Raw genomic sequence first — 20329 nt, 5'->3', positions numbered from 1 at the left:
CCGGCTCCAGAGGGCTGAGAGGAGATTGGGTCTGTCCTACACACAGACACACAAACACACTCTCACACACAACAAAGCCATCGGGCTGGTCAATATGGAGTATGAGCCTAAGCGAATCAAGAAGGTAAGTTCATATCATTCACATTATAATGTACATTTAAACTAGCTGGACATAAGAATATTTAGGCTATGTGTGTGTTTGTTTGTTTGTTGTACAGTACGCCGCACACTGCATTCTCGATAAACCTGATCATGTGACCTTTTATGTTTACATTCATATGTATGTCGATGTACCACATAACTGTGCTAACTTTCTCAATCAAATTTGTTTGTTCACACATTTTTACATAAACTGTGATATTTGCTAAATGTAACAACACTCATTGGGAAGTTACTTAATTTAATTAATTTATTATTTTTTATAATTAGTTGATGGCATTACAGTTTGCATTTGCATTTGGCAGACGCATCTATGTAAAAAGCGTCTTAAAGTGCATATAGGGTATATATATTTTTATTAGCATGTGTGCTCCCTCAGAATTGAGCCCATAACCTTTGCACTGCTAGTGCAATGCTGTCCCAGCTGAGTTACTGGTAGGTGGCAAACTCGATTTCCTATTTTCTCAATTGTATTATCATGCAGGGTACTATCATGAGACAATTTTTCCAAAGATTTCCATGCTGAGCCACACTGCAGTTTCAAAGGCAGATCATCTCAGGGGAATGAAGTTTTCTGGTTGCAGGACAAACACAAGCTTACACTCGAGAGATTTCCTACACTGTTATCTGTATGCTACTGGGTACATGCAACTACATCAGTGCCATCCAGCACCAATTACATAAGAAACAATTAAAAACCCAATCTCTTCCAAAAATACTTGACATAGATACTTGACATAGATATTGGCCGCATTTCTATCTATTCTCCCTTTTCAGATAAAAAAATCTTTCTTTTTCTCTCAACAGGTATTGTTTTGGAATAGTAAAAACTTGTATCTTGTTAATAACGGTTTCATTGGATGCACGTGCGCTGTCACGGTTACGTATCTGGAAGGAACTTAACTTCCGGTTTAATGGTCTGGTTAGTGGCTAAACTGAACTCTTGAACAAATACCTCGTTGAAAATAAGAAATGTTTTGTTTTCCTAAAGATGAGGAGAGATGGCCATCATGGATCACCGCTATGTGATAGGAAGGTTTGGCAGCTGATTTGAAGTTGTATACATTATATAGTACACATTTTACACAGTAACGTCAGCTCAGTGTAGTTTCAGAAACTTTTTGGCTATCTAAGGTAACTAAGGTAATATACTTGTTTAATTTGTTTGTTAGAAATAAACTACTCTAAGAATTCTTTGCAAAGTTTACCAGAAGTTACGTTTGTTCCACGAAAGCCATTTGTATATGTTGTTACTGCTGAAACCTAGCCTGACGTTGCCATACTCAATTCTAGTCAGAATTTGAGTCTGATACCGCTCCATTGAGCTATAATTATGAGGCGTGTCTCAACCGAAAAATGCCTCTGCACTCAATTGGATAGACCTACGACCAATCAGAGCAACGGAGTGTGTGATGTATGTTGAAATTACGTATTTGCAGCCTGACCGAACTGCTACAACGCTACAATGACACAACATTGTGATTATACTGAGTTAGCGAATGTACATCAACACCTATTATGTTTACAACATTTCGTTTATATCACAACATGAAGTATTTACTAAGTCATAGAGTAAGACTATCTCTTACCATTTGTACGTTAGGTGAACTTCATCCACGACAATACCCATTACGTTGGCTTGAAAAGTTTCGGAGCCTAGCATGTCCCTCCACTTCTTATTCAGCAGCCACGACTCCGGGCTTCCGAAAAGAAGCTGGCAACGACCGCTAATTATATCTATTTCGTCGTGCACGCCGAGTTGCATCGCCGTGATTCCCATATCAGTTGCCTCTTTAACTTGGTCCTCCATAAGCGCGACCAAAGGAGAAACAACAATGACAATAGGATTTTCATGCCCCGTCTTCCTAGCGACCATCGGAGCTAGCTGATAAATTAAACTTTTGCCGAATCCCGTTGGAAGGACGGCAAAAACATCCTTTCTATCAACAAATGCCTTGATCGCGTTTATCTGTTCTTCTTTTAAAATCAATCCTCTGTCGATATCTTTTAGAACAGACTCGATTGCAGAATCCACACATCTGAATTCTCCAGCGGCAGCCATTTCGTTAAACAGATTCATCACACGCGCTCTTTGATGACGTGATTGAGTACGTTACTGTTGATCATCTGTCCATCATCGTATAAAGCCCGCCCTGACAATTTGATTGGTTCGACCAGCTCTATTCCTAGCATAGCAGCTCCTCAACGGAAAAACGCCAGACCGATCTTCCCCGTATTTCAAATCGTGGTGGGCGGGGCTAAGATCGTCTGGCACCCAGGCTAGCTGAAACCGTCTATAAGCACCTTTAGTACTATTGCCTCCCTATGACACATCGCTTTTATTGTTTTCTATCTTTGTCGCTTTGGATAACGTCTGCTAAACGCCTAAATATATAATGTAAATGTAAACACAAGTATCTATGTGTGCACATTATGCATTACATATTCATTAGGCATCTAATGATTGTGACCACATTAAAAACTTAGAAAATAATGAACTGTAGTGTACACCCATACGGCAAAAACATATATTTTCAAAAATAATGTTAAATATATATATACATTTTTTAAAAGGCCAAATACTGAATATAGTTTGAAGTTAAATTCGGCCATTTATTTGTATATTTTGAAATAAATTTAAAGAATTTATATTCACATCGCATTGGAAGAAAAATAAAACGTTGTTAGTTACAAACCTGTAAACATAACAGCTTTGAAAAGATTTAGATTAAATATATTTTCAACTGCAGAAATATACTTATTTTATATTTTACACATACTAATGCATTTTATACTTATACTTTATATGTTTTATACAAACTTTTATATTTTTGCCAGGGAAAAATAAATACACAGTACTGTGCAAAAGTCTTAGGCCACCATGCTACCCCAGGTGAAAGATTAGTACACTTCCATACTTAAAGTGCTTTATTTTCGCACACTAATTTTGTACTTAATATACTAAAAATGTATCTTTAGTACTTGAGATAATCTTAAGAACATCTTAGTGTACTTCACTGTGCTATTTTGAGACACCATAAATATGAACTAAAATGTGCTAAAAATGTATTTAAAAAATGTATTTGGGTAGCACATGTAGTTAACTTGAACCCATCTTTGTATGAAAGTTGAGTTCAAGTTTAATACAAGTGTTAACTAAATACATTTTTTAATACAGAGATAGTATGTTAAAAGTGCATTTTAGTTCATATTCATATTCATATTAAGTACATAAACATTTTAGTACACTATGGAAGTGTACTACTTTTTCACCTGGGACCAATAGATTTGTTGCAATTGTATGTGATCATATATAATTATTTCACAGTCTTTTTATTAGAATACAACCAAAAAATACAGGAAATGTGTATGTAGTATTAAAAACTGTATAAAAGTATTTGCTGAAGTGTATTTAGGGTAACCTCCCCTTCCACTTGAGCAATAGCAGGCAGCTGCAGGATCTCTTAAACCTAAATTTAATTAAATCCTAATTTCTAATTCTAATAGAATGACTTCTGGTCTTCAGTCTCCTCAAAAAAGCTCAAGATGTGTTTCATGCCAAGAAAGGTCACACTAAATATGACTGATGCCTGATTTAGTCCTGAAAATTGTTTTGTATTAAATATTGTGTACATTTTTCCTGCATTTTCTGTGTGTATCTAAAAAAAGAGTGAAAAATAAATATGGATGGACATTAAAACTTTGCTAAAGCAACAAAGTTGGTGATGGTGGCCTAAGACGTTTGCACAGTACTGTGTATATATATACAGTATAGTCGTATGGGTTGTAAGAGTAGAAATGTACTTGTTCCCCAATACATTTTGAAATACATATAGGAAGGTTAAAACGAAATATATTTTCAAATGTATAAATTAGTGATGCACCGATGTATCGGCCGCCGATATTTATCGGCCGATTTTTGAAGAATTTGAAACCATCGGCATATCGGCAATCGCACGAGAAAGGCCGATACAGATTGTTTATTAATTAACTGCATAAAGAAATCCATTATATGTAAAAAAAAAAATGAGCTAATGTTGTTAATAAAATAAATTCTGAATAGCAAAAACCACCTTTGAAGGTTGTCATGCTGTCTTATTATATTTGTTTTAGCTTAATTTGTGCCTCTCTTATTATGTTGGTCAGTTGAATGTTAATTAGATCAAATCCATGTTCACTAAAAATAATTTGATGCAGAAATAAACTAGCTAATAGACCAATTGTATAGTATTGTATACAAGTGTTTAATATCGCTATCGGCCAGAAGTTGTCTGTTTAAATCGGTATCGGCCCAAAAAAATCCTATCGCAAAGGTGCATTTTTTGACACCATTGGGCCAGATATCATATAGGAAATACCACAGCTTCATATGATGTACAAAGGATTATCGCATTACGTATTTCCGAAGTGGGAATGCATTGTAGCCTAACTGAATGTGATAATGGAGTTATTGTTTGGATTTAATGATATAGTCATGATGCGACAGGGTTGATTCATTAGTTGGAAGTTGCCTTCTTGTGAATTTAATGCATTTGGACAAGCACCCTGAAAGCAGCCAGGATGATTGATAGGGATCATTAACTCACATCCTGTATAAGCACACACATTCAGTCATTGACATGTCGAAAATGCTTGATTGATATCGATACATTACACACACATTTACATACAGATTCACCGAACATTACATCATTAGTTCCACATTGTAGTTTACTGACGTGCTCACATGTATGATTATATAGAGGGACAAGAATGCATAAATAAACATACACATATCATTTATAAGGCTGTCAGTGAGGCACCTAGTGTCTAATCTATCTAACAGCTGTCTCGCTGATGCCATCACATTTTGTCTAATGTATTTGAGTAACATCATCATCATAACAGCACTTGGGATTTTTGTGGCCACATACGTTTATTTTACAAATATTTCCAATTCGTCTTTCAGGGTTTTGTGTCACCAATAAAGCGCCTGGTGTTCTCTAAATCTAGCCGGCGACAGACAGACAAAGGCAGCGTGTACCGTAGACCCCTGCACACTGTGCCCCTCTACCCACCAGATTACCTCATCCATCCAGAGAGACTCATCTATGACTATGTGGAGAAGGAAGTTAAGGTTATATACACAACTATACACTCCATTAGTCATATTCACAATGTTTAAGGAGAAAGACTTGATGAAAGATGATTTGAGTTTGGCAGATTCTGTATGCATTTCAGAAAGCTTGACTTTTGTGTATGTCACCAACAGTTTCTGGGACACCTGACGTGGGTGTCATGTTCTCTGAACCCATCAAGCAGAGACGAACTGCTGCAACTACTGGACACAGCCAGGGTGAGAGCAGCGTACATGACACAAAATAACTTGAGATGTATGGTTACTACATTGTGATGTAAGTAGAGTCAACAGTGATTACAGTTTCATTTATTTCTCTCTCTTTCTCTCTCTCTCTCTCTCTGTTTGTAGAAGTTAAGGGTTTTACCTCTGAAGACCAGTATAGAGCAGGACTGTATTCTCAGTCTGTCGGCTCGCTGTCTGTTGCTCACCTGGAGAGACAACGAAAAATTGTTGCTGAGAATTCCTACACATGAAATCGCTGCTGCCTCCTACCTGCGGGACGATGCATTGCACCTCCTAGTGCTCAAAACTGGTCTGTAGAAACATTTGGTTTGAACAATCGAGGGATTGAAGTGTAAAGTGTACATTAGAGATGTAACGATTACCGGTTTAATGGTTAACTGCGGTAACGGTTAGTATAACCGCGTCATTCTTTAATTACTCTTTAACCGTTTCGTGTCACAGCTCTTGTCCAGCATCAACCAATTTGAGCAATAAGACAAACACATTCACATCTGCTGCCATCTGTTTGTATTGACAGTGCTTCACTGACTGAATGTATATCCAAAAAAATGCTCACATTTAGGGAAATCTAGTTAGTTTACTTTATATTTCTTTAGACAGATCGATCTTTTCTATTCATTTTCCATTAAAAGATGGGATCTGGGTGTTTTCACGCCTGCCTTATTTAGTTCGGTTGAATCATACCAGAGTTCGATTGCTCACTTGGTTCAGTTCGTTTGGGCAGGTGAAAATGCAGCAATCGAACTCTGGTGCGCACCAAAAGCGGACCAAACAAGCAGACCGAGACCTCCTTGAAAAGGTGGTCTCGGTACGCTTTCAAACGAACTCTAGAGCGGTTTGTTTGTGGTGAGAACACGATCCAAGATGGACCCGACCGAATACCTGGAGTAGTCGACTGCGCCGTGCATTCTCGGATGTGGAAGTGGTTGTTGACAGTTTCTATTAGCAATATTAGTAGGTATGTTGCTAACTTCGCTATCGCGGCTGACTTTTTGGTTTCGCTCAACGATTTCCTCGGGCGGCGCGCGGTGTTGTGGAAAATAATGGTTCTGTTGCTTTGTTGATGGCGAAAGTTTTTATTGTTAACACCACCGGAAGAATCATAGGTACCTTCTCGTTTTCAGTCACCACCTTTCATGTTTAACAACTGGCCGTGTGAGCTCGCCAAAGTCTGTTGTTTGTAAAATCGTTGTTTTTGAAGTTGGGTAAGACATTCTTGAAATTGTAATAGACATTTAGTTTAATTGCTAAACTACGAGTGAACGAAATTTTAATACATTTGAACGACGACCACGGGAGTTTTACCACCTCCAAAATCTGCTTGAATGGACAAAGAATGTGAAGCAGCCGTTATTAGCGATATTCTGAATAAAGAGTGTTATTTGGTGTAATTAGTGGTCTGTTTTTTTATACATCTGACTTTTCAGAAGAATATTAATATTCTTTCAAAAGAATATTTAGAAGATATGGCAAACAGCTTATCCTGAAATATTCAGGTCAGTATCTCAAAAATTAAAAAAGTTATAGCAAAAAACGTTATAATTTTCATGATTCGGTGATCCATTAAGTTACCTTGAATTTTAATGGAACGCATGGGACAAAATAAAGCGATGATTTTCGATTTTCAAATGGCCAGTATTTTGTTATTCTTGAAGTGAACCCATAAACATGATCTTGGTCTCATTAAAAAGCTTTTTTTTCAAGATCTTTCTATCGGGACAACTAGTTTTAGCATTTAACCATTTTTAAAATTTTAGCAACATACCTAATATTAGCACAATGACAGATCGCGGACATACCTGGAGTTGTGAGGAGGGGCGGGCGGAGCCTCGGAAATTTGGTGTCTTTACCGTTTGTAGTGCATTAAAATGTTGTTTTCAAGCCGTTTGTCTAGAGCGCTGTATACAAACTATGTATAACAACCACGGACATAATTACATCACGCACATACAGCAGGTGTCTGCTGTATTTTCCTTCTTTTTGTTTACTTCCGGGGTTCCGTTGGAATTTCGCGCACGTTGATTCGGACCAATCGAAAAGCAGTTTAGGAAATACGTTCAAATACATGTGGCCAATGAGTGATGTAGATCCTACCACATGACGGAATTTTGGTTCGTTTCAACTGGTGCGGAACAGAGCCATCGGTGTGGTGTGAAAAGGAACTTAAACTGCTACAATGTATCATTTTTTTGCTTTTGGTTCGGACCAAATGAACAGAACTACAGATGTGAGCTCCTTTCTACTCTGTTCATATGTTTCTTCCACGATTGCTGTGAGAGCAGCGGTCGTGCAGCTTATTCCTGGGTCCTAAAGTACACCCTATTTCTCATAACATATGCAGACAGATGCTTGCTGATTTGTCCTGTATTTACATGAAAATCTGATTTTCTCAAGTGTGTTTTATTTAAACTAAATAAACATTTATCTCACGACCCCAAATGTGCCACGATTAATGTTAATGTAATTTTTATCTAAACAAAAGTGCAATTACATGTAAAATCCATTTTAAATTTGGTTTGCATCTGTAGTTTTTTTAGTTTATTCTAGAAATTGTTTACGAAACCTAATAATATTATTAACCATGGTGATTTTGGTCACTATAACTGTGATGTAACATTTTTATATTGTTTCATCTCTACTGTACATACATTTATGTTTTCATTCATCATTGTTTGTGCAGACTGATCTCACAGAAATTCGTGTTATAGTCACGAAAAATGTAATTAATTTGTTCGTGTCCATGGCGCTGAGTTCGGCTTTTTTGCGTGCCTTGAGCATGAATGTCTTTTTCGTGTCACTTTAAAATAGTTTCTATAAATAGTTTTTCGTGGCCGTGGCACAACTTTCTTTTTCGTGCCATTTTATGTATTGTTTTCTCATAGTTTTTTACTATTTTCTTACAATTGCCTCTTAAGGGTTGGGGTTAGAATCATTTAGTTACATCCTAATCCAAACCACGACTCTAACCTCAACCCCAAGCGACAATGATTTAAAAATAGAAAAAAGAGAAAACAGCTACATAAAACTACACAAAAAAATCATGCTCCAGGTATGTAAAAGGGCTGAATTTTGTGCCATGGACACAAATAAATTAATACATTTCTGTGAAATCATGTTGTGTTTGTGTTATGGGACAATAGTGTTGAAAAAGTAGTTGCAGGTTTAGTTCTGATTTCATTGTTTGTCTTTTCAGGTCTAAATGTAGACACTGTGCTAGCAGGTGACAGTCTGGAGAACAGGCCTACTGGTCTGGAGAGCCGCAGACAAACCATAAGCAATACCGATCCCAGACCTGCGGGAGGCACTATGGAGCGCCGGCACACCATCTGTGGTGTGGACTGGAAACTGTCCTCTCGCCATGAGCCCAAACAGGGCAGTGTGGGAGGAGGAGGTGGTGGGACTGGAGGTGGAGGAGGCAGTGGTGGCGGTGGCAGCCTGGAGAGGAAACATGTGAGCGGGAGCTGGGAGCGCAGGCAGGCCCGGAAGCCTTGCGGAGGTAGCTGGGAGAAGCGGACCATGAGTGGAAGCTGGGATAGGCGCCCTGTAGGGGGAAGCTGGGAGCGTCGTGGAGGTGGAGTAGTAGGAGGTAGCTGGGAGAAGAGGCACGGAGCTAAACCAGGTGGCAGTTGGGAGAGGAAACACACTCCGGGTGGGAGCTGGGAACGCAGGCAGGCTTGCACAGGGAGCTGGGAAAGGGGGAGGTCTTATGGCAGCTGGGAGAGAAGAAACCACAACCCTTTAGAACCCATGCCATGCCCTGATGCCTACTGTAACCTGGTCATACTGGCTGTTGAGAACAGGGTGAGACTGGCTAAATGATCCATTACAAGGGATGGGGAATGAATGGATGGACAGATGTAATTATAATATGTTAACATAGATGGATGGAATACCAAGCCATAAATGAATGAATGAATGCATAAATGGATAGAGGCATTTATTCTTCATTCACTTGGGTGAAAGGACAAAAAAGTTATTAATGTGTATGTAACAGATGATATTGATGGGTAACCAAACTTAATGTGAATAAATGAATGAATGAATAGAGGCATTTTTACTTAGGAAGTCATTCATGTGGGTGCATGAATGAATGAATGGAGGGATGAACGGACATATTTGATGGATGGAATAATTTATTCAGATCAAAGGATTAGTCAGTAAGTCATAGAATAAATGAATGAACGAATAAATGATTGGACGGACGGAATGATGGATGGATGGATGAAAGAAAGTATCACTAAGTAATTTATTCTGTTGAAAGGATTAGTCAGTAAGTCATAGAATGAATGAATAAAAGAAAGAACGAACAAATGGTTAAATGAAGGAATGAATAGGTGGACGGACGGAATGATGGATGGATGGATGAAATTATCACTTAGTTATTTATTCTGTTAAAAGGATTATTCAGTAAGTCATAGAATGAATAAAAGAATGAATGAAAGAATAAAAAGAAATAAAGAAAAAAAGAAGAATGAATGAATAAATGAATGAATAAATGAATGAGTGGACAGACGGAATGATGGATGGATGGATGAAAGTATCACTAAGTAATTTATTCTGTTGAAAGGATTAATCAGTAAGTCATAGAATGAAAGAATAAAAGAAAGAAAGAAAGAACGAAAGGTTAAATTAATGAATAAATGAGAGAACAAATAAAGAAATGAATGAATAAACAAATAAAGGAATGAATGAAAGGTTAAATGAACGTACGAACGAATGAATGAACGAATAAATAAATGAATGAATGAAAGAAAGAAAGAAAGAAAGAAAGAAAGAAAGAAAGAAAGAAAGAAAGAAAGAAAGAAAGAAAGAAAGAAAGATAACAAACGAACGAAAGGTTAAATGAATGAATGAATACATTAATGAATGGATGGATGGATGGATGGATAAATGGACGAACAGAATGATGGATAAAAGTATCACTAAGTTATTTATTCTGTTGAAAGGATTAGTCAGTAAGTCATGGAAAAAAAGAAAGAAAGAATGAATGAATGAACAAAGGAATGAAAGGTTAAATGAATGAATGAATGAACGAACAAATGAATGAAAGGTTAAATGAATGAAAGAATGAATCAATGAATGAATTAAAGAAAGAAAGAATTAATAAAAAAGACAGAAAGAAAGAATGAACAAACAAAAGAAAGAAAGGTTAAATGAATGAATGAATAAACGAACAAACGAATGAAAGGTTAAATGAATGAATGAATGAATGAATTAAAGAAAGAAAGAAAAAATGAATGAATAAAAAAGACAGAAAGAAAGAATGAACAAACGAAAGAAAGAAAGGTTAAATGAATGAATGAATGAATGAATGAATGAGTTAATGAGTGAATGAAAGAACAAATAAAGGAACGAATTAATAAATGAAAGAAAGGTTAAATGAATGAATGAACGAACGAACGAACGAATAGAAAGAAAAAAAGAAAGAAAGAAAGGATAGTTAGATAGGTAGGTAGGTAGGTAGAAAGAAAGAAAGAAAGAAAGAATAAATGAATGAATGAATAGAAAGGAAGGAAGAAAGAATGGATGGATGGATGGATGGATGGATGGATGGATGATAGAAAGAATGAATGATGGATAAATGGGTGGATAGATGGATCCATGAAAGTATCACTAAGTAATTAATTTGGGTGAAAGGATTATTAAGTCATTTATCTGAATGAATGAATGAATGAATAAATGAATGACAGAAAGGATGGATGGATGATGGATGAAAGTATCACTAAGTAATTCATTTGGGTGAAAGGTTTAGTCAGTAAGTCATTAATGTAGATGGATACCTATAGGCTATTAATGTAAATGAAAGAAAGATGAATATTTTAAAAGGCTATTTCTGTTGATGGATGGATGGATTAATACTATTTGTAAATGTGCCACTTGAAGAAATATATATTCACTATTATATATCTTTATGATAATTAGGTTGGACAGTTTGAAGGAAATAGGATGTGGAGTTTCTAGTTTGGTCAGATAATGTTATAGATATAAATGCCTCACTGTGAGCTTTAGCTCCGCCCCTTGCAGTGATTTCACTGACAAGATGTGTAAGCAGCGCTCTCAGAGCAGACTGTGATGTAATCTTAAGTCTTATGTAACAAGGTTCTGTGTCAGTGGTCTGAGCACATGTGGTGCGTGTGTGTGTGTGTGTGTGTGTGCGTGCGTGTGTGTTCGGTCATTAATATGCATGGGATTGTGTTGACCCACATTATGATCTTGCTGCTTCTGGGAATGAAATGTCTGTGTAAAAGAAAGAAAAACAGAAAGGTCAATGTATGTTATATACCCATTAATTTTTCTTTCTTAATCTCTACTTTGGTCACACACAAACACTAATCCAGGATGCTGCAGAGGAATACTGCGCCCTCATTTGTCAAATGTTTCAGATCATCTATGGACATCAGACCATTGAGTGCGTCGACAGGGCGGGATATCACTACACCATGCCCGATCGCTATTGGCTGCAAAGAAGTGAGTGACATCAACATTGACATTAGGGGCCCTATTTTAACGATCTAAGCGCATTGTCTAAAGCGCACAGCGCAACGTCTAAATGGGCGTGTCCGAATCCACTTTTGCTAATTTAACGACGGGAAAAATGGTTTGTGCGCCGAGCACATGGTCGAAAAGGGTTGGTCCTATTGTAATGGGAGTATTTTGGGCGTAACGTGCAGTAAACCAATGAGAAGCTCAGCTCTCATCCCCTTTAAAAGCAAGTTGTGCTGGCGCTATGTCTAATCCCTATTTAGATGACGGACTTTGTAAACTGAAAAACTAAGCAGAGGAAGAAGATCCCCAGTTTAAGATTAATGTTAAATAATTGTGTTGTTTTTCACTTGTATTGAAATTGTTATTTTTTTATTAAAACCTTTAAAACCCGTTTTCTTTTAGTCATGGAAGTAAAAAAGCAGGCTTGTAATTGCTTTAAATGTATGGCTATCCAATATCATCAAAAAATAATTTACAAGTATGTAAGATAAGGTTTGTACTCTAAAAATACTTTATTTGTAACAAACATGAGATAAAGAATTTACAAACGGCTCTCCTCATGTTCAGCACTTTGGACAGCGTTTTTTAGCAAAGAGTTTTTTTTAACCATTACTTAAAAATGTTTCTCATCTCACCATATCCGCAGGTACAGAGTCATCATATACAATAAATCCGTGAGGTAGCATTTAAAAAAAAAAACATTTAAAAACAGATGCATTTGTTTAAAGCAAAGCATTTATTTACTTATCAGGCTGCAGGTGAAGCAGCTCTTTGCGCCTTCTAACGTCTCATAATTAGTCCTCATTTATGTCCAAGAGACTCAATAATAATATTTTACATTCAATCCTTTAATCTTTCATATTTAAAAGCATTTTTGTGCTGCTGCGCATTAATGTACTTTGTGATAAGCAAACCCGCCTTGTCCTCCCGTTTATAGGCGCATATTACTAATGCGCTCTTTAAATAACATAAAACACTTTGCGCCATTGACTTTAGACTTTAGACCAGGTTTTTGTTGGTCAATGGCGTAGTCTATTTTAGTTGCCTCAAAATAGCAACGCGCCAACAATGCGCCTGAACACACCTCGTTTTCAGACCAAAACGCCCATGGGCGCAAAAGGGGGCGCAAATGCATTTGCTATTTAAACAACGCGGCGCTAAACGTGAAAATTAGGGTGGAAACTAGCGAAAGACACTTGCGTAGCGCATTGTGTAAGATAGAGCCCTAGATGTTTTTGAACACTATAGACTTGGTTGTCCTGAAAAAACATTAATCCTGTGGTTGGCTATAAGGTTTAAAAAAAAGGTTTCAAAACTTTTATCAAATAAAAAAAAAAGAATATTATTCTCATATCTTTTATTTTTTATGTCTATTTTATTATTATGTCTAACCCAGGCTAATTTTACAGTATTATGGCATAAGTTCAGATAAAAATCACTATTATAAACTATTAAAAACCCATGATCATCAATATAGTGTTTTATGATTGTCTGTGCTCAACTTTGCCTGTACAGACACAAGTAGAGATTTTGCATGAAAGAAAAGCCATCTATATTTTGCAGATTTTATCAATGTATATATACGCTGTGGTTGCCAAGAAATCGTTTCACAATAGAGTATCACATGCCTTTAGGAAAGCACAAATATATATCATGTCTGTCTCTCTCCCTTTCCATCAATACTTGTCCAAGGTGACAGCTGTCTGAGTGATATGACATACGGCTATGACACAGACTTCAGCTGCTGTAGTTCATAGTGAGTATCTGTGTTTGTGTATTCTAAAAATCCACAATTCATGAAATCTGTGTTTATGAATTGCTATTAGCCTACATTACTTTCTGAATCTTAACTCTGATCTCTATCACAGTTTCTGCTGTTATCTTTTACGAAAAGTAGCCGTGGTTTTATTTTTTATTTTTACCGAAGAAAAAAAACGGTTCCTCTGTTGTTACTATAGTAAAATCATGGTTTCCAATGGTAATCAATACACAAAAACAGATTTTCCAATCACTTTCATTGTCTTAACCCTAAACAACCAACCTAACTCATGCCAAGAGAGCTGTCCATAAGTATTTTTGTATTGTTATAAGGTTCTTTGTGTAAGGCCATTTGTTTTGATATCTGTCTACTGGAGACATCTGGTACGGTATTAAAATTTGCTTACAGTGCCAAAGAAAAAATGTTATCTCTTATCTCTTCTCACAGTGATGGCTCTCAGGAGGCTTTTGAGGCATATTACAGTGAGAACTACAGTGAGAGCTCATCTCTCTCCTATCATGACTCTTATAGAAGCCTGGCCTCCACACACAGCGATCCTGAGCCGACTAATGCCAGCCTGCAGGAATACATGATCATAGTAAGATGCTTTAAAGGTGCATTTTTATGAAGGATCTTAATATAATATAAACAGAAATGCAATATAATATTACACAACTATATTATCAATGGTGTATAAAGACTAGGGTGGTCCTTATTTTTTAACTTTTAAAAGTTCATGCTCTCACCACACCAATATGTTTGAATTTTAAATAAATACAAAAATTGGGCAAATTATTTTCAATATTTATTAATATTTAGAGGTTGCTCAAGACCTTTGAACTTTAACACATTTGCGTATTATGTGATCCTTTGTGCTAGCATGTATATGATATATACTTATGGCAGCATTGGACTTATTTGCTCTATGCAATTAAAACTCCTGTTTTAGTTGTGATATCCAAAGCAAGAAAGCTTCAATGTGAATGAAGCACAATAGACAATATACACTGAGACAATGGCTGAAGCAACACAAAGCAAGTCCGCTATATTGTTACTCTGATCAGAAGAGACTGAAATAACTGAAACAAAGTTACCCTCCAAGAAGCAAGTTTTATGTGTGTTGTGCGGTTTTTAAATGGTTTTTAATGTGCACAGTGTGTTTTTATTGATATCCTAACACATTTAGGGGGTGAGAGTTGAACATTTAAAAAAACTGACCCATTATAAGGACCACCCTAATGAAGACCTTATAAAATGAATAGGGGATTATCACGCTGATACATAGTAGCTACTTCCACTTTCAGCGATCTTTGTGCACATCCACTTCTGTTGGATCGGAAGGATGAGATCAATGAACAGAACTGGGTGTGTCAGTTAAGGGAGACATACAAAATGCAGAGCAGTGGGTCTCCTGGGACAAGATTGAAAACCACTGCCCTAGATGGACAATTGTTCTTATAGAGCGCGTTTTGTCACTACACTGAAAAAAAATGATTCATTCAATTTACTCAGTTTTTTTAAGGTAAGTGGTTGTAATCAATTTATTTAAGCTACATTTAAACACAAGTTTTTATTTTATTTTAATATCTTTTTTGTTTAAATGTAGCTTAAAGGTGCAGTGTGTAAATTTTAGCCGCATCTAGTGGTAAGGTTGCGAATTGCAACCAACGGCTCAGTCTACTGCCCACCCCTCGCTTTTGAAACACATAGAGAAGCTACAGTAGCGCCACCGGACAATCATTTCATCGTTGGAGACAACTTAGTCAAAAAGTTTGTCCATTAAGGGCTTCTGTAGAAACATGGTGACAAAAAATGGCGACTTCCATGTAAGGGGACCCTTTGTGTATGTAGAAAAAACGTCTCATTCTAAGGTAATAAACACATAACGGTTCATAATGTAAGGTTTTTATACACCCTTGACAATATAGTTTTGTATATTATTTAGCATTTCTGTCAAGAGATCCTTCTAAAAAATACACAGTGCACCTTTAAATAAATTGATTGCAACCACTTACCTTAAAAAGTTTGAGTAAATTGAATTAATAATTTTTTCAGTGTACGTTGTGTCAGACATTGATGTGTTTGTCCTGTGACGGCTAACGTAGCTTCTCTGTGTTTCGAAAGGGAGAGCTGTGGACTTTCAACCATTGGTTGTAATTCACAATCTCACCACTAGATGCCACTAAAAATCTACACAGTGGACCTTTAAGGAATAGTTCACCCAAATAAGAAAATTCTCTTTTCATTTACTCACCCTCATGCAATCCCAAATGTATATGACCTTTTTTGTTAAAATAAACACAAATAATTTTATATTAATATGCTGCCGTGTTATCTTCCTAAATGGGAGCCGAAGGGGCAACAACATTTTTGTATTGTAAAAATGTATTATTTGCAACATTATGTATTGTTAGTTAAAGGTGGTGTGTTTCAAAACGCATATGGTAGCTGCCACAAGACAAACACGTCATCGCCTGAGACAACGTAGGGACGAAACGCACTCTGTAGAACAGTTTGTTCATTTAGTGCTACTGTAGAAACATAATGGCGATTTCCATGTAAGGAGACCCGCAATGTATGTAGATAAAAACGGCTCATACTAATGTAATAAAAACCATACAGTTCGTTTTATACACCACTGATAATATAGTTATGTATATTATATTGCATTTCTGTCAAGAGATCCTCCTAACAGTTACACAGTGCAACTTAAACTTACACAGAAATTTAAAATGGAAAAAGGTTTTTATCGTAAGCCAAACTCGTATAACTTTACTTCTTCTGTGAAACACAAAATAAGATGTTAGACATAATATCCATGCCGCTTTGTTATCATAGTACTCTACACTGTCAGAAAAAATGGTCTAAGGGTACTAAGATGAACCCTTAAGGTGCAAATGTGTACTTTTTGTAAAGGTACCGCCCCAGTAACAACTAGGGGCCATTTTCAGACCATTTCTCTAACAGTGTATTATAACACTGCTGTGTATTTTTCTGCTTTGTTCTCATTGGTCAGTTGAGAAGTAAGTTGACACCACAGGAGATTCAGCAGTTTGCTCTGTTCCTGAGAGAATACAGACTGGGTGCTCCCATAGAGCAATTCTGCACAGATCTGCTGGAGCTCTATGGAGACTCACGCAAGTTTCTATTGCTCGGTGAGAACACACAACACACAATACAAAACTCTTTTCTGTCTCTCTTTCTTTCTTTAGCCGATTGTGTGCCTGTAATCATCTCCGTCTGCATGCATATCTGTATCATTGAGTTATTTTGTGCTATATTGTCAGTAAATTATCCTCTTATTCTGTATAATTCTACTAATGTTTACTGAACGTTTGCATTGTATTTAGAGATGTGTAACTGGTGCCTATCATTGGCTCATTATATAGTAACATGCATAATGAATATTCATGAGCACATGGTCATAAAAGTCATTCCATCGCACATTCAGCGTGACAGATTTACACAGCGTGTTACCATCGTCAGTGTAGGAAAAGAAACATGACAGGCTATAAATAACATACTTAGAAGATGATCCATATAAAGAATACAGTAAATGGGCAGTGTGAGTATTTCTCACAGTTAGATAGTTACTGTGAAGAGTTTTCTGGAGTAAGCAAATCACATAAAGCCACACGGCTTACACTGTAAGACACGGAAGAGACACAATTACATAACACTCTCACAAAAAGCTACTTATACCTCTGCTGGCCGTACAAACATCTGACCCGACACGCAAGCAAAGTCTAAGTCAGCTCGATTCTTGTCTAAATACAGTCAGAGACATTCAGCATTCAGTATTGTTTGTGCAGTTTTATGCATTCATTTAAATTATGTAAAGCATATAAAATTTGTTAATATTTCAACTCAACAAGCCACTCTTAAATCTCATGTATTTTCTCTCCCGTGTGAGCAGGCATGAGACCCTTTATTCCCGATAAGGATGTAGGAGTCTTCGAGGCATTCCTGGAGGACATTGGGATCCGTGAGGGCGGGATTTTGACAGACAGTTTTGGGCGAATCAAACGAAGCATGAGCAACACTTCTGCCACAGCGGTTCGAGGTTATGACGGCTGGTCCCTCCCTTCCGGCTCTCAGGACTTCAACCGCAGAATCGATGACATCACACATGACATTGAGGCCTTGGGCTTCGAGGAAGGGAATGGAGACATAGAAGAAGAAGACTATTACCTTTAAAACATATTATTTTCTCTTTTATTAATCATAGTTTTAAAGTCAAGCTACTGTGTTTTATAACTGTTGCACTATTGAGGTGTTTGAAAACAGGGTTTAGCTTTCAAATGTTTGGTTACTGTATCTATCTATATATTATGTCTTTGTATGTCTTTTCCCAAAGATTAATGATTTATATGTACATGCACTTTATTTGACCACAGAGGTGCTGTTTATGATATAACACATTTTGCATCTAATTTGCAACTGTATCATTTGCATGACGGGTTGGTTATTTCATATTCGGAATAGATTCATTTAGAAGACCAGCACAGTGAGGGAGAGTCAGAAAATACCAGAAAGAAAAGACAAAATGCTCAAATAAAGGTCACCAATGTATCATATCAAAAACGAGGAAGATGATGATGAAGAGTATACTCTGCTGGAGACATGGGTCACTCTGGTCTGCAGGGAGAATAGCTCATACAAATACAGCTATGTCATTCTTTCCACAGGCACTGTCACCTTCACAATCCAATGCCCTTCCCCTTGCTGCTCTCTTATCTGTGCCAGCTGGAGAGAGTTAATGGGCATGTGCCCATTATTGAGGGTTATCAAAATGGCACATACATATGTCAGGCCATGTAATAATACTGTTGTGTAATACGATTGACCGCAGAGAAGAACAGGGTGAGATACAGTTTAGATAAAGTTTTACACATCATCGTTGCTATAAATACAACACTGATTATTATTGTTCCTCGTAAACTAAAATAAAGAGGTGAACTAGGTGTCATGCAGGGAAATTGTCTACTGCTCACTAAAAGTAATGCAGAACGTCAGAAACGTTAGTCAGTGATTTGTAATTTTGTATAGGCTTATAATATTTGTTTTTTAGAATTTTTTGTATAATAAACAAATAAAAAAAATGAACTGATATAATCTTAAAAGTACTAAAGAATGCATTGAAATAATATTTTAAATTATTCTCTGATATCAACATTTTACAAAACATTTACGTTTTACATGTCCATTTACAATCCTAGGATTTGCCTTTAGAATTAAATGGTCTATTATTACCTTATTTGAAATGTCATGAATAATAATATTGAGCTCTGCTCTGATTGGCTGTTTCATAAAGCAGCTCCTTTCAGTAGCTCTGTGTGTGTGTGTGTAAACAGACCTTATCTTTGAGCCCGAAAAGGAATAAACAATTGTTTGGAGGTTGTTAATGGTCGTTTCTGAGCGGCAAAACTGTTATGTCAATAGTAGAACTTTAGCCTAAACACTAGCATATAGCATTAACTAGCATATAACTACAGTCTCACGAGGTTTCGTGATATAGTCACATATTTTTTTATTCTATTTTCGTGATATTATCATGAATTTCCACGTTTATTCGTGATCGTATAACGAATTGACGATGTCGCCTGGAGTTAGGGTTAGAGTTGGGTTTGGGTAGGGATGTCATTTTATGTAAATCTAACCCTAAACCAAAGCGACAATGGTAAGAAAATAGGACAAGACAGTTGAGTAACCAATACGTGATAATCACACGAAAACAGGAATTCGTTATACGATCACGAAAAAATACGGAAAAATTCGTGATAATATCATGAAAAAGAAGGTTTTTTGTGGTGGATTTAGAGTGACGTGTAAGTTTTGATGGCTCTGAATCTGATCTCTTACAAAAGTTCTTCACAAAAATGGAATTATCTCCGCTTTTAGCTGAAAATTTGAGAGGTGATAACTGATAAGAGAACAAATGAAGGTAGGATGAAAGCGTTGTTTGAAAGTGGATGGTCTGTTCTTTCATTTGATATTTTATGTTTATTTAAAGAAGATAATTTTTCTGTAAGGCATTAAACTAAAACTGGGTGGCAACTTTAAAAAAAAACGCTGACGGGGAAAGTGTTAAAGCATGCTTCCAAGCATATTTGATCATCACTTCAACAGTTGCACGATATAAACATGAATGTATAAATTATATTAGATGAATGTTGATTTATAAAAATAAACACCACAGTCTTTAATCATATTTTCATTGTGTCTTTGCTGCGTACGTGTTGGTTGTGAACTGCCCTCTGTTGCAGCAACACTTGATTCTGAGGAACTACTTTGTTTGGCGGAAGACTAATATTTGTACTAATATAATTACAACTTATTTGTGTTTTATTTTATGAAAACCTGCTATGTATATGAAGTAACCATTTTATAAAAGCAATAAGTCCCACGAAGCAGTGGGGTTACAGTGCATTTTATAACAGCTTCGCGTCTTGCCTAACAACGCCCCTTAGCTGTTATAAAATGCACGGGTACCCAATGCTTCTTGGGGCTTATTGCTTTAGTTTACAACGGGTCGTTAATTTATTTGAAAATAAAGCACTTCC

The 20329-nt window shown here is 36.5% G+C and overlaps 1 protein-coding gene across 1 annotated transcript; it reads left to right on the top strand.

The window, feature by feature from the left end:
* ccm2l (CCM2 like scaffold protein) lies at nt 1–19485 on the top strand. Its single transcript, XM_055188852.2, has 10 exons — nt 1–124; nt 5108–5275; nt 5411–5494; nt 5627–5810; nt 8715–9322; nt 11860–11989; nt 13700–13763; nt 14214–14364; nt 16783–16921; nt 17683–19485. The coding sequence occupies exons 1-10, from the start codon at nt 95–97 to the stop codon at nt 17961–17963; spliced, it is 1839 nt and encodes a 612-aa protein (XP_055044827.1). The 5' UTR covers nt 1–94; the 3' UTR covers nt 17964–19485.
* The last annotated feature ends 844 nt before the right edge of the window (nt 19486–20329 follow it).

The sequence above is a fragment of the Misgurnus anguillicaudatus genome, chromosome 13 (genome assembly GCF_027580225.2).
Source record: "Misgurnus anguillicaudatus chromosome 13, ASM2758022v2, whole genome shotgun sequence".
Classification (NCBI taxonomy): domain Eukaryota; kingdom Metazoa; phylum Chordata; class Actinopteri; order Cypriniformes; family Cobitidae; genus Misgurnus; species Misgurnus anguillicaudatus.
The sequence above is the reverse complement of the archived record's forward strand: the minus strand, read 5'-3'. Positions and strand labels throughout refer to the sequence as shown.